General features: G+C 48.2%; 1 protein-coding gene across 1 annotated transcript in view; it reads left to right on the plus strand.

The window, feature by feature from the left end:
* FAM193B (family with sequence similarity 193 member B) overlaps window positions 1–25,570 on the plus strand; it is a 35,841-nt gene that overhangs the window by 424 nt on the left and 9,847 nt on the right. The window contains 7 exon segments of the mRNA XM_017896032.1: window positions 1–18; window positions 21–139; window positions 15,831–16,073; window positions 16,866–17,100; window positions 18,221–18,571; window positions 18,574–18,607; window positions 22,292–22,490. The exon segment at window positions 1–18 is cut by the window's left edge and continues 14 nt beyond it. Coding sequence (XP_017751521.1) covers window positions 1–18; window positions 21–139; window positions 15,831–16,073; window positions 16,866–17,100; window positions 18,221–18,571; window positions 18,574–18,607; window positions 22,292–22,490 — 1,199 coding nt within the window.

Here is a 25,570-nt window from a genome sequence, read left to right on the forward strand (position 1 = left end):
AGAAGCCCCAGGCGCCCGAGCCCCGCCGCCGCCAAGCCTGGAGGCGGGAGCGGGTGCAGGCCCCCCGGAGGCACCGGCGGAGCCCGATCGCGACGGCCCCAGGGAGGACGACGAACCCAACCTGGTGCCCGGCCCGCAGGTAGGAGCGAGCGAGGCGACTTCGGCGGCCCGGGCGCTTTCACCTCCCCCGAACGGGAGCGGGAGTGGGGCGGGGTTGGGAATGGGCCATCCTGCCGCGGCTGGGCAGCAGCCTTCCCCCGGGTCCGGCGCCGAAGCTTTCTCCCCCGGGGCGGGAATGGAGGCTGGACCCCTCTCCCCAAAGCCGAAGCTCGGTCCGCGCTCCTGCGACTAGGCTGAAGCTGCTCCCTTCTCCCCGCCGCCTCCGGGCTGGAGCAGAGACTAACGTCTGGCCGTAAACCCACACTGGGACTGGGCTGTGATCCCGAGGCCGCAGCTCCTCTCTCGGCCCGCCACCTCCCCCTGGGCCCACCTGCTCCCTCAGCCACAGGCCATCTCGGGGCTCTGGGACTGGACGGCTGCAGCCTCTTCCCTTTCCCCTCGGGAACGGCTCCACTCCGTCCCCTGCACCGCCTGCAGCCGCGGCCCCCTCAGCAGCTGTGTCTCCTGGCACCTCCTCGCCATACCCAGCAGAGCAGTCGGAGCAGACAGCCAGGCTGCCCGGAAGAGTTTTTGGTGGGGTTTCTGCATGGAGGTGGAAACCCAGCAGAACCTGCCCTTTCTGCCTTCCCCTGCCCCGAAAGGCAGCCCGCCCCGACCCTGAGATCCCGGGTTTGGAGAATCCTGCTGAGAGTGAACAGTAGGAGGATTCTCGATTCTCCAAAGCTTCCAGCTTGCCACCTGGAGGAAGGTCACTTTCTTTTGAGCAAAGGAGATAATGGGAGGTACCCTGCCAGTGTTCACTGAGAGGCGGGGGTGACATGGGCCACGGTTGCTCTGGGAGGGTTGTGGCACTCGGGGCTGGGTGGCTCTCCCTAAGCTTGCTCTGACAAAAGAGTTTTGAGTTGGTCTTTTGGCTGAGCCTGCCCAGGAAGGCAGGCTCCTGCAGGAGTCTTGGAGGGTCGGATGCGGCGCCGGATGAGGATGAGGCGTGGCGGAAGATGCGTTTGGCTCTGCAGACACTGCATCGGGCAGCAGGGGACTCTGGGAGGCTGGTGCAGCCAGAAGGCATGGCTCTTGACAGCCTTCTAGTAGAATCTCTGGAATTGTGCATGTGAGTGGGGTTGCCATTTGGGGTACCTTCCTACAAAGCCTCCCCTGACCTCCCCAGTTGCGTCAGGTGCCCTCTCTGTGCCCACAGCCCTCTGTGCCTCCCTCTGGTAGCACTCCCCTTTCTGTGATGAAACGTTCTGTTGATATGTCTGTTGCCTGCCCTGGACTGTGAACTCCACAGGGACACAGACTATGCCATCTATCTCTGATCCTCCACGCCTCGCCCAGGGCCTTGCTAACACAGAGTAAAAATAACTAGGTGAATGAGAGAGAAAATGAATCAGTCCAGAACCCCTGCTTATTGTAACCCAGTTTTCATGCTGATTTCCTTGTGTCTCAGATCACAATAAGGTTTTTAATTAATGAAAATGTCACCACTTATTGAGTGTCAGAAGCTCCACCTTCATCCCTGTCCCCATCTCCTATCCTAGGCTGACACTGCTTCCATAGGAGACTCCCCAGGTGGGACCCCCGACCCCTACTGGGTCTAGCTTCCAACCCTGAGGCTGCTTCCCCCACCAGCCTACTCTGGGACCCCCCTGGGAGTGCTGTTACCCAAAAAGGGAGAGTGGGAGAAGGGAGAGTCAGGAAGCTGTTGTCTTCTCTTCTTCTCATTCAGCAGACCATAGAATACTTTAGGGTCTCTGCCACATAGAGATGCCAGAAAGCTTGGATGATGGCTCAACCATTCAGTTTTTATTGAGGATATAACTTTGCCAAGAGCTCTAAGCTTCATCAATTGCTTTGACATCTAGTTTCCTACCATGTTCTTGTCTACTCCACTGCCTGACCTACTGATTCATTTATTTGTGCCAGGCACTTTACATACCTTACTTATAATCTTTCCCCCTCCACTGTATTTCTCCGCAGCATTTAGCACACATATGATGAATTGACCATTGATTTGATTATCTGGTTTTATTTGTGAACTCTGTGAGTTCAGGAGCCATGTCAGTCACCATTGTACCCCTGTGCCTGGTGGTTAACAAATGTTGATCAACAAACTAGAGGATATAAATATTATTACCCCATTTTTCAGATGAAGAAACAGAAACTCAGAGCAACTAAACATTTGCCCAAATGACTCCATCTATAGGTGTCAGACAAAAGAAAAGAAGAGGACTCTTAGGTAGTTTGGAGGATTTTTAACAAGTTTTTTTTTTTTTTTTTTTTTAAACTACAGCCCCAAAGAAGGGAAACAAACTGGTAAATTCGGTTCTGATTATGCCCCACTTTGACTGGGGGTGGGGTCTGGAAGCAGGCTTTTGTGCCCTGGTGCAAAGCACCTAGTAGAAAGGTAGGGTTCAGTCATTGCTCTGCCTGCAAGCGTGTCTTTGTTGAGGTTCTCTGGCTCTCACTGCCACTCATAGCCCTGTCTTACGTATACAGAGTGGATAAGGAAGATGAAACTCAGTGTCATATACGAAACTGAATTCCAAGGTGGCAAATAGAACCACTCCCAGTCCACAGGCTTGTTGGAATGCCCCAGCTCACACATTGCTTTGTTTCTGTTTGTATTTTCATTTGAGACCATATTTTAAAGATCAAAAGGTTTCCCACACATTTGGATTTGGGGCTCTTTTTAAACTAAAGATATGGTGATGCTGGGTCCACTTTTCCACAAGGCAGTAATCAGTAGTCTCTGAGTAGCATTTGGCCCTTTTAGACAGCCTGTGCTCCTTAGGCCTCTTCTGGTTCTTTCCAGGCCCCTTCACTCATTTGCATAACCTGTACAATTTTAAAGCAGGACCTTGAGTTTAATTGGGATCCCAAACGGCTTAACTTTCAATTGTTTCAGGCCACTAAACCACATTGATCTGTTTCCTAACAACCCAAATCCTTATTTACAGCACAAGAAGACTGAAACAGTTACTACCTTATTAGCAAAGGAAAAAACAAACAAACAAGGAACAACTGAAAAAGCAATTATAGGAGGCAGTGGGGAGTAGTGTTTAGAGACTTGGATTGAATTCCCAGCTTAGCCTCCTAGCTTTGTGACTCTGCAAGTTGCTTCTCTCTGACCCCATCAAGAACTTCACAAGAGGCCTTGGTGGCTCACGCCTGTAATCCCAGTACTTTGGGAGGCTGAGGCAGGAGGATCCCTTGAGGCCAGAAGTTTGAGACCAGCCTTGGTGACATAGTGAGCTCTCTGGTTCTACAAAAAAAATGAAATCAAAACTTAGCTGGGCATGGGTACATACCTATAATCTCAGCTACTTGGGATGCTGAGGCGGGAGGATTGCTTGAACCCAGGAGTTCAAGTTACCCAGGACTTCAAGTGCACGCCACTCCACCCCAGCCTGGGGGACAGAGGGAAACCCCATCTCCTTCTCCTTAAAAAAAAATAAATAAATAATACTTCACAAGAGAAGCAACCTATGTAGCAGCTAGTACATAGAGGCGCCTCACCTAAGAGAGGTGGCAGGAGCTGTGCCAGGTGGCCATACAAAGCCTGAGTGTTCTGGCCTATTAGCTCTGCTAGCTGTCTTTCGTCTCTCTTGGACCACTCAGTTTGTAATCCAGGTACACTCAATAAGCCCCCAGGAGACTTGCTAGGATGTAAACCAGCAGTTGGTGAGGAGAGGTGAGCTCATCCTACCCTTGTCCACCTCTTGGTCCCCTCCACATCATTCTCTGGGCCTTTGCCCAGTCTAGTTTAAAGGGTCTCTAGAGATCCGATTCTCCCACTGCTTCCTCAAGAAATTGGAGCAGATGATTAGTCAGTATCTTTAATAAAACCATCTCATTATGTTTAATTCACTCAGCAGATATCAAAACAACCTCTGTGCCAGGACCTTTATTTGGGGTGCACAGATGGATAAGACAGTTCCTATCTTTGGGGACCTCCCCCTTGGAATCACTGCCTGCCCAGCCTGCACAGCTTCCATTGTCAGTAGGAGGAAATGGTACTGAGGGGATCCCTGCCACCTCTGGTTCTTCTTTGTAAGCCAGTAGAGACTCACTCAGTAAAAATGTCAAAAGACCTTTGAAAATGAAGACTTACCGACTTAGGATTTTATTTTATTTTTTTTTATTTAGAGATAGGATCTTGCTGTGTTGCTCAGGCTATCCTCAAACTCCTGGACTCAAGTGATACTTCTCCTTAAGCCTCCCAAATAGCTGGGACTACATGTGCATGCCACTGCACCCAGCTGAGTTTTAAATTTTAATTTCTGATGTCAGATAGATGATCCTAACACCTTTACTTACCTCATCTAGAAGTTTTTAGAGCAGGGTCTATGTTTTAATTTATTTGGGGGGTATATACTGTGTGTGGTCCTGTGCTCCTTATATCCTCAATGCCTGGCTGTTAAACTAAATTCTAATAAGTGAGGATTCTACCACTTCGTTCTTATCTGCCCCCAAACTGGGCCAGGTTGGCAGTTATTCGTTCATTTAGGCCAGCCGTTTGCATGCTGTGATGCCCAGTCTTATCTCACATGGCATTTATTGTGCAAATATTAACCGATCCCAGCTCTGTGCCAGGCCTGGGCTAGCTGTGCATGCAGAAGTGAATCAGACATAGTCCCTTCCCACAAGGGGCTCATAGTCTAGAGATCGTGTGTATAGTAATTGCAGTGATGCTAGAAGGAGATATAACATTGGCTTCCTCTAAATAAGGGTTCAAATCCTGGACACTTTTTTTGTGTGTGTGTGTGAGATGGAGTCTCACTCTGTCGCCCAGGCTGGAGCACAGTGGTGCGATCTTGGCTCGCTGCAAGCTCCGCCTCCCGGGTTCACACCATTCTCCTGCCTCAGCCTCCCGAGTAGCTGGGACTACAGGCGCCCACCACCGCTCGCAGCTAATTTTTTGTATTTTTAGTAGAGACAGGGTTTCACTGTGGTCTCGATCTCCTGACTTTGTGATCCATCTGGCTCGGCTTCCCAAAGTGCTGAGGTTACAGGTGTGAGCCACCGTGCCCGGCCATCCTGGACCCTATTAAGTGGCCTTTGGAAGTGTTTCAGCCTCTTGGTTTGTTTTCTTATGTATAAAATGACAATCCAGGCCAGGCGTGGTGGCTCACGCCTGTATTCCCAGCACTTTGGGAGGCTGAGGTGGGCAGATCACGAGGTCAGTAGATCGAGACCATCCTGGCTAACACAGTGAAACCCCATCTCTACTAAAAATACAAAAAACTAGCCGGGCGAGGTGGTGGGCGCCTATAGTCCCAGCTACTTGGGAGGCTGAGGCAGGAGAATGGCGTGAACCTGGGAGGCGGTGCTTGCACTGAGCCGAGATCGTGCCACTGCACTCCAGCCTGGGCGACAGAGTGAGACTCCGTCTCAAAAGAAAAAACAAGACAATCCAGTCTTACAAGGTTAATGTTAGGGTCCAAGAAGTGCTGTGTGCTTAACACGAGTGGCAGCTCCGAGTATTGTAGATATTTGGTGTCGGGGTTGCCCAAGACGTAACCTAGAGGAAGATGGGTCAGAGAATGCTTCTCAGAGCTGAGTCTTCAAGGTTCTCCAGAGAACAAGGTGGGAGAAAAGAGTCCAAACAAAGGAAGGAACTTGTACAAAGACCCAGGGTGAGCACCACTCATTTGGAGAGTCAGGAGAGATCTGGCTGGAGGGGCTAGCAGGGTTCTTGAAAACCACACCAAGAGGTTTGGGCTTTATCCTGTAGGTGGTGAGGAATCAATGAAAGGTTTTAAGCAGGAAAGAGAACGTGATGTGCTTCAATATATTCTCTGATGTCATGTGAAGAAGTAATTCTCAGTGAGAGAGACAGCTGTGATTGCTTGATTCCACCTCTCCCTTGCCCCAACCTAATAATCATCAGATCCCCTGTGCTTTGCTGGACCCTATCCCAGACTTACAGAATCAGTCTCCAGGTCTGGATCCCAGGTGTCTATTGTTGAATTGTCCCCAAGTGACTCTAACATGTGGCTGGGTCTGGGAGCTGCCGAATCGAGGGTGCCAGGGGGATCTTTGAGGAGACCTAGGATATTCAAACAATGGGCTTCCCAGGGAGGAGCTTTTCCATAAGCAAGAATAGAAACAACCTTAGTTTAAAACAGAACAGAAAACCTTCCCCCAGTTCTGATCTATTAATGATATTTGCCAACTGCTAATCTTCCATTGTGTATCCAAATACTGACCTGTGCCTGCTCTGTGCTACAGCCTCTGCTGAATGACTGCAATACAGTGACTTGTAGGGGACAGGCTCTGCCCTTGAAAAGCTCACAGTATTGTGGAAAGGACAGATTTCAACCAGTAGAATATATTTGATAAGCTCTATTCTAGAGATATGTTTTTAAACAAAAAAGTGTTAGGGTATCCCAGAGCAAAGCCAAGTTCATTCTTCCTATGGACTTAAGAGGATGTAACACCCAGATCGAGCCTAAAAAAAAAAGAGAAGAAAAAGGCAGAAGGAACAGCATATGTGAAGGTGTGACTACTTTATGTATTTGGTCCTTCTTGGCAGGATGTGCAGAAACAGAGAAGGACTGAGGAGAGGCATGCTATGTCTTGGGAAGGGCCCTGTGTTTGTGCCTTCAGTTCTGTGCCTGTGAGTCTGCCTTCGCCCTTCAAACTCTGGGTGGCTCCCAGCACAGCAGCTGCATGGTTGCGCAGCCTGTGGGCCAACATGCTGCCGTCCAACTCCCCTTCATTCTCCACCAAAGGCCCTTAGCTCCCTTTATTATTTCCAACCCACCCACCCCCCCATTCTTAGCATGCTTAGCACAAGTAGTAGCTACAAGTAGATCTATCTACTGTGAAAAATGATGTAGGGAAACTAAGGCAGAAAGAAGGGGCTGGTGGAACTGCAAACACTGAAGGTTTTATTAGGAAGTTATAGCCAGAAAACAAGGAGCTGGGGGTTCAAAGAGGCCTTGAAGTCACTTGTCTAGTCCTCTGTCCTTTGCTTCAAGAAATAAATTTGGTTTGGGCAAGTCTCACTTAGTAAGTTTCCCTGTCATTTCTTCCAGGGCAGAAGAGGAAAGAAACTAACGGGTATTGAGCACCTACTTTGTGCCAGGCCCAGGCCAGGTACTTTACATAATTTATTTCCTTCTGTCCTCACAACTCTGTAAAATATGGTTTTATTCCCATTTCATAAATGAGGAAATTGAGGCTCAAAGAAATTGAGTAATATTCCAAGATCATATTGAAAATGACAATTGGGATTTGAACTCACAACTGTGTCTCATCCCCAAAGTTCATGCTCTTCCTCCTCCATGAGTAACGTGTGCTGGGGTTACAGTAGCAGAGTGGCAGTTTGACCTGAGGATTCAGGTAAATCTGCGGCTTTGGCCCTCCTTGTGGCTGATTGCACCCAGGAGGCAGTTCAGCAGATGAGCTAGCCTTGTGGGGATATTAAAACTGAGAAACTTTTAGGGTTAAGGTCACTAGGATCAGAGAGACTCACTCCCAACCGAGCTTGTACAACCAGAAAGGATTCTCCACTGACTAGTCTTACAGTGTGAAACAGCTGTTCTACCTCCTGGAAGGGCCTAAGCCCACAGCCTGCATGGAAGTTTGGGTAACAGCTCCAGGGCACTGAGGTAGGGTTGTGTCAACTCTCTTAAGAATTAACTGCAGCTCTGATTGTCAGCATTAGAATGGTCTGAGATTCTTCTCACTGATTGCCCTCTCATCAGTGGCTCAGAGTGACTTATAGCATGTTGGGAAATGCACTGGTTTGACTCTGTTTTACATTCTGCCTTTGTGTTAAAAAGCTGAGACATGAGCCAGATGGGCTTTAAGCTTTCATTTGTTTATGCAGTGAATGCCTGCAATGTGCCAGGCCCAAGCCAAGTTAGGTTCCTGTGCATACTTAAATGACCAAGGTCCACACCCCGCCCCCAGAGAGCTTACATTCTACCAGGAATTTAGGAACAGACAGAATACACCTATGGCACATTTTGATGATGCTATACTAAATAGAATCAGTTGTGCTTAGCTTGACCAGCAAAAGCTTCATTGACCTTTGACCAGAATCTTAGGGAATGAATAGGAATTGTCAAGGATAGATGTTTCCCAGCACTTAGCACAATTGGCAGGAGATACGGACTCTGAGAATGTTGAATGAGGGAATGAATGGGTGAATGGAAGAGTGAGTGATGTTAACTATGACAATGAGTTTTTCTAGGCTGAGGATTGATCATTTTCTCTGCTTCTGAAAGGGAATTTTAGCTGCTCGTGTTGTCCTCTGCCTGCCTTGGTGACAGAGAGGCTCTTGGAGTTGGGTGCCTTGAGAGTAGAGTGCTCCAGTGGGCCATTTCAAAATAGAATTTGGGATCTGTTGCAGGGCAGCTGGTTAGATACAGCATGTGTCTTGGGGAAATCCTGTACAAACATACACAAACCCTGGAGATGAAAAAGAATCCATGGGATGAATGAGGCCAAGTTGAGTACTGGAAATTCAATCCAGCTTCAGAGTAGTCCTTGACAGCTGTCTGGTCTGGCAATGGGTTATTCCCAAATTGGGGATAGAAAGGCCAAGCTAGAAATTAAGTCATGCCCCAAAGAGCTCTTTTTTTTTTTTTTTTTTTTTTTCTTGAGACAGGCTCTCACCGTTACCCAGTTTGAAGTACAGTGGTGCAGTCTTGGCTCACTGCAACGTCCGTCACTTGGGCTTGAGCAATCTTCCAACCTCAGGAGACCCTTATATATTCCTAAAAATGATTGAGGAACCCAAAGAGCTTTTTTTTTTTTTTTTTTTTTTTTTTAGGGGGGTCTCGCTCTGTTGCCCAGGCTGGAGTGCAGTGGCCGGATCTCAGCTCACTGCAAACTCCGCCTCCCGGGTTTACACCATTCTCCTGCCTCAGCCTCCCGAGTAGCTGGGACTACAGGCGCCCGCCACCTCGCCCAGCTAGTTTTTTGTATTTTTTTAGTATAGATGGGGTTTCACCACATTAGCCAGGATGGTCTCGATCTTCTGACCTCGTGATTCGCCTGTCTCGGCCTCCCAAAGTGCTGGGATTACAGGCTTGAGCCACCGCTTCCGGCCTTTGAGGCCTTTGTTTATGTTGTTTATATCTATTGATATTTACCAAATTAAATATTAAAGCTGAGAAAGTTTTAAAATATTTTGTCACTAATTCATTTAAGAAAGACAGTATTGAAGCTATCATGTTAACATAACAATTTTTAATGAAAACTATATTTTCCAGAAAAAAATTAGGAGAATGGCCAGGCGTAGTGGCTCATGCCTGTAATGCCAGCACTTTGAGAGGCTGAGGCAGGCGGATCACTTGAGGTAAGGAGTTCGAGACCAGCATGGCCAACATGGTGAAACCCTGTCTCTACTGAAAATACAAAAATTAGCCAGGTGGGCCGGGCGCGGTGGCTCACGCCTGTAATCCCAGCACTCTGGAAGGCTGAGGCGGGCAGATCACAAGGTCAGGAGATCGAGACCATCCTGGCTAACACAGTGAAACCCCATCTCTACTAAAAAATACAAAAAATTAGCAGGGCGTAGTGGCAGGCACCTGTACTCCCAGCTACTTGGGAGGCTGAGGCAGGAGAATGGTGTGAACCCAGGAGGCGGAGCTTGCAGTGAGCGGAGATCACACCACTGCACTCCAGCCTGGGCAACAGAGCGAGGCTCCGTCTCAAAAAAAAAAAAAAAAATTAGCCAGGCATGTTGGCGGGCGCCTGTAATCCTAGCCACTTGGGAGGCTGAGGCAGGAGAATCGCTTGAACCCAGGAGGTGGTGGTTGCAGTGAGCTGAGATCATAACACTGCACTCCAGCCTGGGTGACAGAGCGAGATTTCATCTTTAAAAAAAAAAAAATTAGAAGAATGGTCTTCTTTTCATTTTTGCAAATTACTTTCCATCTGGCTTAATAGACTAAAGCTGGCTTCTCATATATGCTTCTGTATTCAATCTGTTGCAATACATTGTTTTGGTTGAAGTATATGAAAAAAAATCCAACCTCACACAAATATGTAAGTGAAAAAGAGAGGAGTGTTTCAGTAGACTTGCCAGATAATTTCCAGTATTGAATTTGAGCCCTTATCAGTGAAGTCTTCATACTCATTTACACTAAAATCTATTGGTCAAACCAGTGCTTTGAATCCATCATGCTTTGGTCATTTGGAAAATAGGCTCACTGGATTTTGCAGATCTTCCAAATGTTTTCCATTTCATTTTACAGTACCAAAAGATGACATTTGTTAATATCACCACCAATTTCATCAGAAAAGTCTTCAAGTATTTGGAAGCTGTGAAACTCATAGTGGTGGACAAAAGTTTCAGAATTCTAATTTTCACTTGAAAGCTTGCATTTTATATCATCATAAATACCATCAGTTGTTTTCCTTGAAGTGACAGGCTAATTTTATTCATTGTTCATTTTTTTGAGAAAATGTCTGCCAATTCCCAAGTCTAAATAGTAAGTCATTCTTTCAGTTAAAAAATGGTGTTCCATGAAAAAAAGTGGCTTCCTCTTCCTTTGATTTTATCTCTCTTTTATCCAGGAAAAAGTAGAATGCCCTAACTTAATGCTTCTCAGGTCAAGGCAAAAAAGTCTTGGGCCTAATCTGGTAAGGGAGCAGAGATAATGATTTTAATGGCTACAGATGCCAGCCCCTTAGGCCCTGGAGTGTACCTAGAGCTCACTTGGCCCCTTCACTGCTCTGGGGCAGTGCATGCTACAGCATGGATCTCCTGTGAGTAATCTCACACTCTCCAGAGATTCTGGTTTTGCTTAGAGTGAAGAAAAATTATCTTGGAGCTTTTTTGAGGAGATCCAAAATCAGTAGAACCCCCAGAATTTTCTTCCCTCATCTTTTGCCTAAGGCTAGAGCTGTATCCTCAGAGTCTCTGAAATTTAAACTGAGGTGAGCAGGAACAACGGGCTGCTGGATTCAAGAATCAGTTCCATCAGCCTTTGTGATGAAGAAAAATGGTTGGAGTTTTCATTCATTCGATGAACATTTGCTGATCATGTTCTTTGTGTAGGAATACTGTGCCAGGTGCTAAACATACAGCTTGGGAGCAGCTGATTGAAAGTCTGGCTTGACTGACTTTTCAGGGCATAAGGGTTCATGAATGCCAGAATTTGGAAAATGGCAGCAGATCACAGTCAAAGGGAACTCTGAACCAAGAGCTGTTCTCTGCCAAAGCAAAAATTTGGAGGAACCAGTGGCATTACTGACTAAATATAACATCTCTAGGGCTTGGGATTCTTATCGCCCTCTAGCAATTAAAGCGGAGATGAAAATAGCAGAAAAAAGTTCCCAGTTCCACAAGGCGCATCATACCCAGGGGCAGGCACCAGGGCCTAGAGTTAAGACATCAGCTTTAGGAGTGGCCTTCTCAAACTGCCTGGGCCTGAAAGAAGGACTCAAGTGTACCAAACTCCGAGCGGACAGTGGATAAACTAGTCTTCAGTGTAGACTTAGAACAGCCAAGGGGCTTAGATAATAGATTGAGTGCCTACTGCCTGGATCCCTTGAGCTAAGTGCTTTGTATCTCTAATGTGACTTAATCCTATGGGTAGCTTTATGCAGCATGGGTGGTATCGTCACTCAGTCCTGTGGGCGGCTTCAATGAGAGCTTAATTAGCTTTTCAGGCCCTGTGTTTCTTGCTTTAACTGGGAAGACAACCTGTCCTGTAAGGTCACTTCCAGTGATGGCTAATCTCATTTATTTTGTGTACCATTTTGGCTCTAGGGAGAGTCACATTATTTTGGTTAACTGGGGGCATCTCATAATCCCTAAAGAATGCAGTCTTTTACTCTAACGCAGTTAAGATTGGAACCATTCTGGAGGTCAGGTGGACAGATGGGCCTTTCTCTGTAGAAAGCAGTAATTTCAAGCAGTGTCTCATTGGACTGCCTGACAGCTGCATTGCCATGGGGACACCTAGCCAATCTGAGTTCTCTACCACATGCCCAGCTGAGCCCATGCCTCAAGCCAGGCCCTGTACTGCTCCGTGAGGGATCCAGACAGGAATCAGACCTGGCACCTGCCTCTTGTAGAAGGGACAGAAGATACAGGTAAATAAATTAAATAGAAGGCACAACTACTATAACCAAGGCACAGTGTACTAGGAGGAGATGGGAGAGGAGAAGTGAATTACAAGAGGGACTCTGTAGGAGAAAGCCTGGAGGAGGCTGGACTTAAATTGGGCCTTTCGTCTCAGCTACTCACTGGTAAACATGAGAAGAAAGTGGGTTTTAAGCAAGGGATCCCCTTTAGCAAAAGCATGACATAGAAAAAGGCAGAGATTATTTTGGGAACTTAGGGAATGACTTTATGGGGTTGAGGGGAGAGATTAAGATTTCTAACAAGTCAGCTTAGATTCATCATATATGAGAGACTCATGTTCATGTAAAATACAGTGACCATTTATTGTTTCCTATTGTTCCTGTGGTGTTAATGATTAATACCATGTGTTGAGCAACATCTATGTGCCTAGCAGTGGACTAGGTGCTTTATCACATTTATTTCTCACAGCTGACCCTACAAATTGAAACTTAATCCCATTTTACAGATGAGCAAACAGAGAGGGTAAGTAGAACTAGCTCAGCATCATACAGCTGGTAAGTGATGGAGGTCAGGATTAATGCCAAAGCCAGTGTTGTTTCCACTGCGCCCCAGTGCCTTCCACAAGTACTTTGGCACTAAATGCAGTCACATTAATTACACACTTAATTTATAAGAATTGTGTATTTGCTTTTAAAAACAGAAAACACACGTATCATATGTTTTATTATACATTTGAATTATTGGTTATAACTACAAAACCATATACAGTCATTCCTGCACATCTGTGGATTCAACCAATTGTGGATAGAAAATATTCAAGAAAAAAAAAAAGGATGGTTGTGTCTATACTGAACATGTGTAGACTTTTTGCCTCGTCATTATTCCCTGAACAGTACGGTATAGCAGCTATTTACATAGCATTTACATTGTATTAAATATTATAAGTAATCTGGAGATTGTGGGAGTATGTGCATTGGTTATATACAAATATGACACCATTTTATGTCAGAGATTTGAGCATCTGCAGATTTCGGTATCTGTGGGGTGTCCTGAAACTGATCCCCTATGAGTACTAAGGGATGACTGTATATTGTGCTTTATATGCCATATAAAGAATTTCAGGCCAGGCACGGTGGCTCACGCCTGTAATCCCAGCACTTTGGGAGGCCGAGGCGGGTGGATCACAAGGTCAGGAGATCGAGACCATCCTGGCTAACACGGTGAAACCCTATCTCCACTAAAAGTACAAAAAATTAGCTGGGCGTGGTGGCGGGCGCCTGTAGTCCCAGCTACTCGGGAGGCTGAGGCAGGAGAATGGCGTGAACCTGGGAGGTGGAGCTTGCAGTGAGCCAAGATCGTGCCACCGCACTCCAGCCTGGGCAACAGAGCGAGACTCCGTCTCAAAAAAAAAAAATTTTTTTTTTCAAGAATAACTATACAAGATTTTAATTATATGTACTGGCTTTCGAACCTAACATGCAAATGAAATGAAACTTGTAGTAAAAGTATATGTCCTGGTGCTCACCTTGTGGTCATCATGGCAGGAAAAGGGACTCTATCTAGAGTTACTGTGGCACTTCGTAGCTATGGAAAGGTTCTTCTTTGCCTTAATTTCTCTGAATACCATCCTTCTCTATCAACCTTCTACTCCTGCAGTTGCCATTAAACAACTGTCTTGCTCATTGAAATGTTCCCTTGGCAGAGACTGGTTTAGGCTATATCTTTTGTGAGTTCCACATGTAAAATTTCTGTCTAAGTTCCTTGTACTTCCCGAAATGTTTCATTATGCTTCTGGTACTATTGTTTGGTTCTTTTCTTTTTTGAGAAACCAGGGACCCAAGTCAGTGTAATGGTAACATTACAGGTTTAAGGATACCCTGATGTGAACTCATTATGAGAAAGTAATTTCATGGGAGAAAAATGATGGCATTATCTTATTGGTAGGATGAGGGTGATACCTTTATTATTCCTGTAGGCCTCTGCAGACACATGTTACCTACTGTTGAGTAAGTTTGGAAGGTACGTCAGTTAACTACCATTGCATAACAAACCACCTCCAAAACCTAGTGTTTAAAACAATACCACTTTCTATCTCTCACGAGTCTACTCTCAGCTGGGCTCACTCATGTTTCTCTGATCAGCTGGCCAATCAGCTGGGAAGGCTTTGCTTTCTCCACAAGTCTCTCACATCCCTCCAGCAGCTAGCCTCGTCTCGCTCTCAGGCCATGGCAGAGGTACAGGAGCGGGCAAGCCCAGCCATGCATGGAAACAAGTGGAAATGCATACACACTTTTCAAGTTTATGGCTGGCAGCCTGTTTGCTAACATCCCATTGGCCAAAGTGACATAGCCAAGCCCAGTGTCAGAGTTGGGGCAGATACAAAGTTGCAGGATATAGGAAGCTATTAATTGGAGGCATTAAATGCAATCAGTCTCCCAGTCAGGACCCCTTAGTGTGAAAGCAAACCTATAGACTTATATTTATTTTTCTTTCTTTCTTTATTTTTTTGAGACGGAGTCTCGCTCTGTTGCCCAGGCTGGAGTGCAGTTGCACGATCTTGGCTCACTGCAAGCCCCACCTCCTGGGTTCATGCCATTCTCCTGCCTCAGCCTCCCGAGTAGCTGGGTCTACAGGCACTCGCCACCATGCCCGGCTAATTTTTTTGTATTTTTAGTGGAGACGGGGTTTCACTGTGTTAGCCAGGATGGTCTCGATCTCCTGACTTCATGATCCACCCGCCTTGACCTCCCAAAGTGCTGGAATTACAGGTGTGAGCCACCGCGCCCGGCCTGACTTACATTTCTAAGTCAAGTTTGTCATAGAAGGAAAAAAAAAGTCCAAATAATGACTGTATTGGGCCTATGTTATGGGCATACACAGGGTAGACACTTTACATGCTACGCAGTGATGATCCTTACAACAACTCTGCAAGGTAGGTAGGAATTGGAGCCCAGAGAAGTTAAATAACTTGCTCAAGGTCACCCAGCCAGTATGTGTTCAGGCAGGGATTAGAATGCCTGTTTGATTTCAAAGCCCAGATTGTTTTCACCATACTCACTACCTCTCAGGAGTACCAACCAAAGCCTTACCTTCCCTCTGACACAATTTTCCATTGAGTTGATACTTTCTGACTAGCTGTACAAACACCTCCTCCAAAATGTTGCTGCGATCCTAAGGGAATTGTGCAATTCTTCAGAAAACCCACACATTCTCCTAAACTGTCCATTGACTAAAAGCATTATTTCCTTCCAGATGGGCATTGGTCCCTGGGCTGCACAGGCAACCCAAGAATTGTAGCCACTCCCAGCCATGCCAGAGAAGGAAGGGCCTTTAACCTTTAAGATTTGGGGATGTCAGAGAATTAGGACATTTGAGCATGAGCTTTGGAGTCAGACTCACTAGGGTTCAACCACTCGCTAGCTTTATAACCTTGGGCAACTCATTTAACTTCTTGAAATCTGTTTCTTCATCTTAAAAAATGGGAATAAGAACGCCTCATTTGCAGAGCTGTTACAAGGACTAAATTTAAATTATGTCTATAAAGTGCCTAACCCAGTGCCTGGCACGTAATAAGTGGCATTACTAACGTTGTTACCATTATTTTGAAGGAGAGCCTTTCCCCTCCTGGGAAACCCTGTTTCTATCTGTTGGACAGGTCCCCCCCACCTCCAGCCAGCCTGTGCAGACTTGCTGCCTGCTGTGTCACCGGGAACGCAAAGGCTGGGAAGAAGGCCCTTCTCAAAATGGACTGGTGTTGCAGGGTGAGAAGCTGCCCCCTGACTTCATGCCAAAGCTCGTCAAGAATCTCCTAGGCGAGATGCCTCTGTGGGTCTGCCAGAGTTGCCGAAAGAGCATGGAGGACGATGAAAGGCAGACAGGTCGAGAACATGCAGTGGCGGTAGGTAACCACTGACAGGGGTCCCCGAATGCAGGAGGGCTGCCTTCCCAAGGAAGTCAGGCTGTTCCCTGTCCTCAGGTGGCTCTCCTTGGGCAGCTCCCGTGCCCAAACACAGAGACTTCTGGGCTGCACTGGCACAGCATTGGCAGCTCAAGTTCAGATTTGGGGGAAGAAGAGAAACTTCTGGCAGCCCACCGGTCAGTCCCTCAGGGTGGTCTGCGCACAGGATGAGGGCCCACTCATAAGTACTGGTAGATCACGAGCCTGCTGTCTTCGGCTCTGTGGCACCTTGAAAGACAACCAATAAGACATGGAAGACAGAGATGAGTTTGAGGGTCTGAAATGTGCCCTAGTTAGGACAGACACCAGGGAGCCATCTAAGTCTGCTGTCTCATGAATCACGATGGCCAGACTTTCCTTATTTCTCACGTCACTGCAGATCTTCCCTTTTACCCAGGATCAGTTTAGCTTCAGGACTCCTGGTCAAAAGGCCCTTCCTGTCTTTGGCAGCTCTCTACTCCCCAAAGGCCCGCAGTTCACAGGCAGTCTCTGCCCCTACCAGGTCTTTCTCCCCAGTCTCCACACATTGCATGTAAGTGGGACCACCACAGCCCTTTCCCAGCAAAGGCCTGGCCCTCATTTGTTCTTATAGCTGGAGTTGTATTCATTGTGTTTTTGCTATGGCACATGACCTGGAAGACAAGGGGCTCCCTCAGGAAAAGCCGAGGCAGCAGAGGGTCAGCTCCGATGTTTGCTGTTTGACCATGACCCTTTTTCCTCCCCCTTCTCCAGATCTCCTTGTCACACACATCCTGCAAATCACAGTCTTGTGGAGATGACTCTCATTCGTCCTCGTCTTCCTCTCCATCATCCTCATCCTCGTCCTCTTCTTCCTGCCCTGGGAACTCAGGAGACTGGGATCCTAGCTCGTTCCTGTCGGCACATAAGCTCTCAGGCCTCTGGAATTCCGCACATTCCAGTGAGGCCATGCCAGGCAGCTCTCTTGGGAGTCCTCCTACCATCCCCGGTGAGTCTCCAGGCTCGGGAGAAAGCCAGGCCCTATACAGGTGGATAGCTGTGTTTTCCTGTCCACTTTGTTCAAACAAATCATAAGACTGGTTACTAAAATAAGTAAAAGTGGAACTGTTCTGGGGGAAGCAGGGGCAGCTTAGACTTTGACTGTCTCTGGAACTCCTTTCCCCACAATTCTGAACTTGAAAAATACTGCTAGTAGAAAACGTTTGCTTCTCAAAGTTGTCATTGGCTCTGGTAGTTCACATTGAATCAAGAGGGCACCCAGTGAGGTCTGAGTAGAAAGTGGAGTCGTAGGACTTAGATCACCTGACCCCTGCAGCACCACAGAGGATCTGGGCAACCGTGTCTTCCTAGGCCTTGATTTCCCCACCTAAGGGATGGGTGTAAAAGCACTGCATTTAAATGCCCAAGAGATTGGCAGTATAAGCCGTAATGGTTATTAGCTAATTTAGCAGCTGTGTAAGTCTTCTTTGACTCTGAAATAACTCTCAGAGACCCAGAGACAAAACTCTTGGGTTATTGGTTTATTATGTAAATATGATTTACTGTCATACTTCTAAATGAAGGAGCTGAGTTCTTCAAAGTGGTGCTGCCCCCAGAATTATGAGTGTTGAGCAGTATATAATTCCATTAGTTTTTGTACATAAGCTAGAGAGTCATCAGAACCTTCTTCCCACTTCTATGAAATCTGGGGCCCTCAGGGGTCTGGCGTGCCCTTTTGCTTTGCTGCACGTGGCACAGAGGCAGAGCCTGGGCCTGCTGCTCCACTGGCTTCTGCAGATCATCCTCCAGGCCTGAGGAGTATCTGTGTACAAGCAAATCCTAGAGAGACCCTGAGAGACAGAATATACATCCCCTGCTCATGCTACAGAAAAGGCATGGGGCCTTCTGTGGAATCAGCATTCCTAGTACCTTCTTGCTTGGGCCTGGGCTCCTTGAGCCCACTCAGCTGTGTTGCTGCCCACAGAATCTTCTCCAGCTCCAGGGTCCCCTGTGCTGAGAGGCTGTGCCCTCTGGTCACAGAAGCAGGATGCTGTGGCAGTGAGCCTGCGGGCTTTCCTTCCCAGGTCTGGGCTCCTATTCTGACACCTTTCTCCTTCCTCTGCCCACAGGTGAGGCTTTCCCCATCTCGGAGCACCACCAGCACTCAGACCTCACTGCTCCCCCTAACAGCCCCACCGGCCACCACCCCCAGCCAGCATCTCTAATCCCGTCTCACCCCAGCTCCTTTGGCTCCCCGCCCCACCCACACCTGCTGCCCACCACCCCGGTAGCACCTTTCCCTGCCCAGGCTTCAGAGTGCCCTGTTGCTGCTGCCACCGCCCCCCACACTCCAGGGCCATGTCAGAGCTCCCATCTGCCCTCCACCAGCATGCCACTCCTGAAGATGCCCCCACCATTCTCAGGGTGCAGCCACCCCTGCAGCGGGCACTGTGGTGAGCACTGCAGCGGGCCTCTCCTCCCACCCCGAGCTCTCAGCCACCCCCTAGCACTCACAGGTAAGTGCGCTGCATGAAGGGCACACTCTCTACCCACTTGAACTTAGAATTGTGGACAATTTGGGGGTAACTTTGAGGTGGAAATTAAAGAGTAGACTATGTCTGTCCTTTCATTATTTTTCCAGTTGTAAAGAAGTATGTATTTTGGCCTGGCACAGTGGCTCACACCTACACTTCCAGCACTTTGGGAGTCCTAGGCAGGAAGATCACTTGAGCCTAGGAGTTTGAGACCAGCCTGGGCAATGTGGCAAGACCCCCCTCTCTATAAAAAATTTTGAAAATTAGCTAGGCGTGGTGGCATGCAACTGTAGTCCTAGCTACTCAGGAAGCTGAGGCAGGAGGATTGCTTGAACCCAAGAGTTTGGGGTTGCTGTGAGCATTGATCATGCCACTGCACTCCAGCCTGGGTGACAGAGTTTAAAAAAAAAAAAAAGTACGTGGGGTTTTTTTGTTTTGTATTTTGTTTTGTCTTTAACTTGGAACAATTAAGAAATGTATAAGGGAAAAAAATGTCTTCACAACCTAAGCTTCTACCACTGTGGTATATTTTCACCATGTTTCTGTATATAAATAACATAATTAGATATTTGATATACCTTTCATGTAGTAGTAATTTTTTAACATCATGTCATGATCATTTCCCCAGTTAAAATTCTTCAAGACACTTTTCAGTGGCCATATAATGTCTTACTGTATAGCTCAAGCATACTTTATCATTCCCCTGTTCCTGGACATGTAGGCATTTCCAGTTTAACCATGATGAATGAGACTGTAGTAAGCATCCCTGCACCTAAATCTGTTTGAATGAGAAATCATGTCCTTTGGGGAGATTCCTAGAAGTAACTCTAAGTACTGAGAAAGGTTATACTAACATATATTTGAAAGATAATTCTTTGGAAAAGTTAGAGGTATATTTTTATGTTAGAAATCAGATCTGTGTTTATCATGCGTTTCTATTTTCTTATTGGAAAGTCTCCTGTGTCTTGCACATGCTGGGTTGACAGTGTCTGCAGTCTGCCACCCGCCGGTTTTCACTTAGTGTTGCCTCCTCAGCATATTTGTGTTCTATTGTGGTGTTCTTAGCCCCAGCTTCAAAGGCTGGAGAACATTGACCGCAATTCATGTTATTGTTCTCCAGTTGCTGAGCATTTGGGTTATTCCGACATTTTAACATTACCAACAGTGTCTCTAAATATGTCTTTGCTTAAAGCCTTTTCCCTCTTTTGGATTTTTCTTGTTGGAATCAAGTTCTCAGAATGAAAAAAGTTACTGGTTAAAGGCTGTTTAGGTGTTTTTTGTTCTTTTTGAGGGTTCTTAATACACATTGAAAAACTGCTATCCAAAGGGGTCTCCAAATCGATGTAACCACCAATGAGTGCTGGTTTCCCATATTTGCAGGCACACTATTTTAATTTTTCTAAAATCAATTTTGTGGCCTGGTGCACCAGCTCATGCCTGTAATCCCAGCAGTTTGGGAGGCCAAGGCAGAAAGATTGCTTGAGAAAGATTGGAGACTAGCAAGGTCAACATAATGAGACCCTGACTCTACAAAAAATTTAAAAACTAGTGGGGCATAATATGCATGCCTCTAGTTCCAGCTACTCAGGTTGTGGGGGCTGAAGTGGGACAGGACCGCTTGAGCCTGGGAGATATAGGCTGCAGTGAGCCGACATCGTGCCACTGAACTCTAGCCTGGGTAACAAAGTGAGAGCTAGTCTCAAAATAAAAAATAAAATCCGTTTTGCTGGCCAGGCACAGTGGCTCCTGCCTGTAATCCCAGCACTTTGGGAGGCTGAGGCGGGCAGATCACGAGGTCAGGAATTCCAGACCAGCCTGGCCAGCATGGTGAAACCTTGTCTTTATTAAAAATACAAAAAAAAAAAAATTAGCCGGGCATGGTGGCGTGTGCCTGTTGTCCCAGCTACTTCGGAGGCTGAGGCAGGAGAATCGCATGAACCCGGGAGGTGGAGGTTGCAGTGAGCCGAGATTGTACCACTGTACTCCGTCCAGCCTGGGGAACAGAGCGAGACTCCGTCTCAAAAAAAAAACAAAAAAAAATCGATTTTGCTAATGCAATAGATAATGAATGGTTGATTTAGAATAAACTTCTGTAACCACCACTGATAATGATTCCTGCCACCATGTTTTTTAATCCATGTCACATGCTTAGCATCCTTTCTAGCAGCAGAGAGGGCTGCTTTGGACTGCCCTGGAAGCTGGGTTTCCACACAGCTCCTTGAGCGCCGTCCTTGCTCTCAGTTCCCTTGGACCAGCCCAATGGGTGCTTCAGCTGCTCATGGCCCAACCTAAGGCTTCAGCTCTTCCTGGCTCAAATTATGGGATGTTTCAGGCATATGTCTCATTCTTACCCTGGGAAAATATTCTGTATTACAAGATATCCCAGTGCTTCCTGAAATCCAGAGGCAGAACAGTACAGTGGAGAGAGTAGAGTTTTGCATAGAGAGAAATGTGGGCTTGAGTTCCCCACATCTCCCCTGCCTGCATCCACCATGCACGCCTTCTCAGGGCACTATGCACACCTCTCTTTATCCTCCTGTTTATCATGCATTATTGTCATGGTCTGTTTGCATCCTTGAGTCCTGGCCACCTGTTGGGCAAAGCAGTCAAGTACTCAGCTTCACTCTCCACCACTGCAGAGTGGAGATAATGACACTTATTTTGCAGGACTTTGGGGATGGTTAGAAATAATATGCCGAGGCTAGGCACGGTGGCTCACACCTGTAATCCCAGCACTTTAGGAGGCCAAGGCAAGTGGATCATGAGGTCAGAAGATCGAGACCATCTTGGCTAACACAGTGAAACCCTGTCTGTGCTAAAAATACAAAAAAATTAGCCGGGCGGGGTGGTGGGCACCTGTAGTCCCAGCTACTCAGGAGGCTGAGGCAGGAGAATGGCATGAACCTGGGAGGTCGAGCTTGCACTGAGCCGAGATTGTGCCACTGCATTCTAGCCTTGGGCGACAGAGCGAGACTCCGTCTCAAAAAAAAAAAAGAAGAAGATGCCGAATCCAGAACCTGGCACAAACAGTGGCTCTTATAGTTGGTGTCCCAGAAGTCACTCGCTTGTTCTCAACTCCGTGCCCTGTGGTTAAGGCAGCTCCACCCACTGCTCCAGAGCACCAGAGTCTGCTCAGAAGCACCTTAGAAAGTGAAAGGAGACTGACCTCATGGATAGCCCTGAGTGTTCCAAAGGAGCCATCAGCCCACCAATGGGTTCAGGCTTATTTACTGAGCAGCTGCTGTGTGCCGGGTTGTTATGCTACACACTGGGACCCAAAAACTGAAAGAATGCAGCCCCTGCCCTTGAGGCGCACAGTCCAGTTTAAGAGATACATGCGCAGACAGACCGTGACCGTGACGCACAGTAAGCAGAGGATGGAGTGAGGTGTGCACAGCAGCCTGAGAAGGGGTGCATGGTGGGTGCAGGCAAGGGAGGTGTGGGGAAACCTTTCCAGAAGAGCCACATTTGTGTTTGGGATGGGCCTTGAGGGACAGTGCAGGTGTTCGCCCTGTTCTGGTGAGAGGTGCAATGTAGTTGGACTGCCTGGGACCTCTGTGGAGGGGGGCAAGTGAAGGGCAGTCAGGACGGCATGTGGTGGTTGGGATGCTTCCTGGGCTCCTACATCACCCTCCCTTACCTCTGGGCCTTCCTCCCCATCATCAGGGATCCCGGGTGCAAGGGGCACAAGTTTGCACACAGTGGCCTGGCTTGCCAGCTGCCCCAGCCCTGCGAGGCAGATGAGGGGCTGGGTGAGGAAGAGGATAGCAGCTCTGAGCGAAGCTCCTGCACCTCGTCCTCCACCCACCAGAGAGATGGGAAGTTCTGTGACTGCTGCTACTGTGAGTTCTTCGGCCACAATGCGGTGAGTGAGCCTGCCCAGGCCAGAGAGGGCTGGGGGCCAGCCCAGGTGAGCAAAAGGGGCACACTGTTCTCCCCAGAGAGACCCCTTTGCTCACGGTGGCGATTACCGCGCTAGGGCCATGAGTCCTTGCATCTGCGTCCGCTCGCTTGATCCTCACAGCACATTCGTGAGATCGGGGTTTTTAAACATTTTGCTACCTTTGCTCTTCTCGTGGTTTCTCTTAAGATTGACTTTTTTTCCTTAGGCAAAAGGAAAGGAAATGGCAGAGAGAAAGCTATGATTCTGATGAGTATGTATACGTGTGTAATCCCAGAGAAGTGAACGCTTGGGCGTGATGAAGGCAGAGTGGAAGCAAAAAGGCTCTCAGTCCCCCAAGTGTGACAGCCAGCCGAGGGACAGGCCGTGAGCACAGACGGCGCCAGGAAGGAGGCTCAGATCAGAGGGCATGCTGGCTCTGGCCAGGGGGAGGAAGCAGTGCAGAAGTCTCATAAGGTGAAGAGGAGAGGGCCGCTGGTTAGGGTAGAGCAGTTGAGGACAGAAGAAATGAAGTAATTAAATTGCTAGTCACCTTTGAGCTGCGGGTTATTATCCTCATTTTAGAGATGACAAAATTGAGGCTCACAAAGACTCGGTGACTCGCCCAAGGTCATACAGCTTCCCGGTGATGAAGCCCGGGCTCCAACTTGCTTTCCTGGCTCCCCAGTCAGTGTTTGCCCAGCTCTGCCCTGTTCCCTCCTAGTCCCTTCACCCACTGCCGCCTGGGTTCAGCCTGGCTGAGAGGGTGAAGCCATGTGGCCTTGGTGGCTAATGGTAGAGAGAACAGTTGTCTTGCTTCTCATCACATACTTGGTGCCAGCGGGTGGGAGTGCTATGGGCCTCCCAGGCCCAGGGTGTAATGTCAGCACCTCCCCCCCCACCAGCCGCCCGCTGCCCCGACGAGTCGGAACTATACTGAGATCCGGGAGAAGCTCCGCTCGAGGCTGACCAGGCGGAAAGAGGAGCTGCCCATGAAGGGGGGCGCCCTGGGCGGGATCCCTGGGGAGCCCGCCGTGGACCACCGAGATGTGGATGAGCTGCTGGAATTCATCAACAGCACGGAGCCCAAAGTCCCCAACAGCGCCAGGGCCGCCAAGCGGGCCCGGCACAAGCTGAAAAAGAAGGTGGGTGTAGGGAGAGCCCAGCTCTGCCATCTCTCCTCCCTGAGGACCCTCGCCCCAACCCCCAGGACTTCTGGGGCGTGAATGATGCTGGCTGCCAAAAGCCTCAGCTTGGCTCACTGTTCTGGGAAGGTCTGAATGAGTTGGGGAGGCATCAGGGTCAGGGAGCCTGGGGGCAAATAACTGGAGGAAAAAACGCATCGTGGCCTGAGAAGCTGCTTGTTGGATTCCTCCAAGCTGAGGACTTGCTTCAGTCATGTATTCATTCAGCAAACACTTCTACAAATACTGGCAGCCAAAGTGTGACACAGTTAAGTTCTCACCCAGGAGAAGCTGCCCAGTGGGGAGACTGACACAAAACTGGACAAGCATATTAGCATGTGACAAGTACTGGGATGAGGGAAGTCCCCCATCCTGCCTGGAAATGGCTTTACAAGAGGCTGACTGTGAGTACAGACTCCTCAGGAGGGCCCTCCTGGCAGCAGGCATGGCACATTCCACAGCAGCTTGACAGCCAAAACTGAGCAGAAGAGAGGCGGGATGGACACTGTTGTTGAGGGAGGGCCCTCGAGGCCCTGCGGAAGAGCTTTGGCTTTATCCTACCAGTGAGAGAAGTCACTGAGGGTTTTAATCAGAGAATGCATTTGGTCACACCTGCATCCTAAGATTATGGCATGGCCAAATGGAAGGTAGCTTGGAGGGTTCCAGGCAGGAAGACCTCGAGTTTGTTGCCTCAGGCAGGAAATGCAGGCCAAGGGAGAGAAGATTGATGGTGGGGCCAGAGAAGAAGAGAGGGATTTTCAGAGAAAGCCGAAGTGATGGGCCTTTGATCTGATGGCAGGAGAGGGAGATGGAGGCAGGGATGTCTCCCAGGTGTTTGCTTGGTGACCAGCAAGATGGTGGTACCTTTCACTGAGCCAGGATGGGATTTGCAGAAGACAGTGAATTCAGTTGAGGCATGTTGACTTGAAGGTTCCAGAGGAGAAGTGCAGGGCTAGCGTTTACCAGTGCAGAGATGTAATTGAAGCCAGGGGAATGAACCAGTCCTCGGGACTGAGGACAGAACCTGGTGAACTATTCCTGGGCAGCCTTCCTGCCAGATGAGCCCCGGAGCTTGATGGCTTGTCCTTTGTGGCTTCATTACCTGTTCACCTGCCTACTCCCAACTGCATCTGCACAGTGACACGCTTGGGAGCCCAGCATCCGAAGAGATTTGGGTGTAACAACCAGCTAGTTCCAGTTCCTGGGTGGTCAAACAGCCCTAGTGCTTTGGAAAGCCGAAGTGATTCACCATCCTTTTTCAGCCCCAAGGACAACCAGGATCCTGCTCCTGCCGCCTGAAGTAGTGAGCCAAGGGGTCCCACCGCTGCCTTCTGAAAGGGTCAGCACTATCTTTCTCCCATGCAGAATCACCCAGCCAGAAAGGTTCAGTGGGCTGCAGCAGTCTCTGGCCTTTCCTGGCTTCTTAGGGCATTGCTTCCCAGTTAGGTCCCCAGAGAGCACACCCGGCAGTTCCCAAGTCTGGTGTGCTTTTCATAAATATGTGTGCCCACATGTCTCTTCCCCTTTACTGATAATGCTATCTTCTCTCACCTTTTCTTCTGACAAACTTTCCTTCCAAGTTCAGTTCAGCTGTTTCCTCCTTCATAGCCATCCTTTGGTAACTTCCACTGTACTCCCATCCCACTTCATATATCTGGAGGCTCTACTCACTCATCCCACACTGCACAGCTCCCATCTGGCAGGCCCAGGTGGAACCAGGCAGCCCTCCCTTTCCAGACTTAGTCGTGGGGCTGCAGGCAGGGACAGATACACAGTGGCAGTGGCACGCATTAAGTGATTATGGTCATTATCTCTGTAGACAGCAGCCTTCTCCCTTGTCTCCCTCCACCTCCTGGACTTCACAGTCTGGCTCTCCACCAA

The sequence above is a fragment of the Rhinopithecus bieti genome, unplaced genomic scaffold (genome assembly GCF_001698545.2).
Source record: "Rhinopithecus bieti isolate Rb0 unplaced genomic scaffold, ASM169854v2 scaffold_26546, whole genome shotgun sequence".
NCBI lineage: Eukaryota > Metazoa > Chordata > Mammalia > Primates > Cercopithecidae > Rhinopithecus > Rhinopithecus bieti.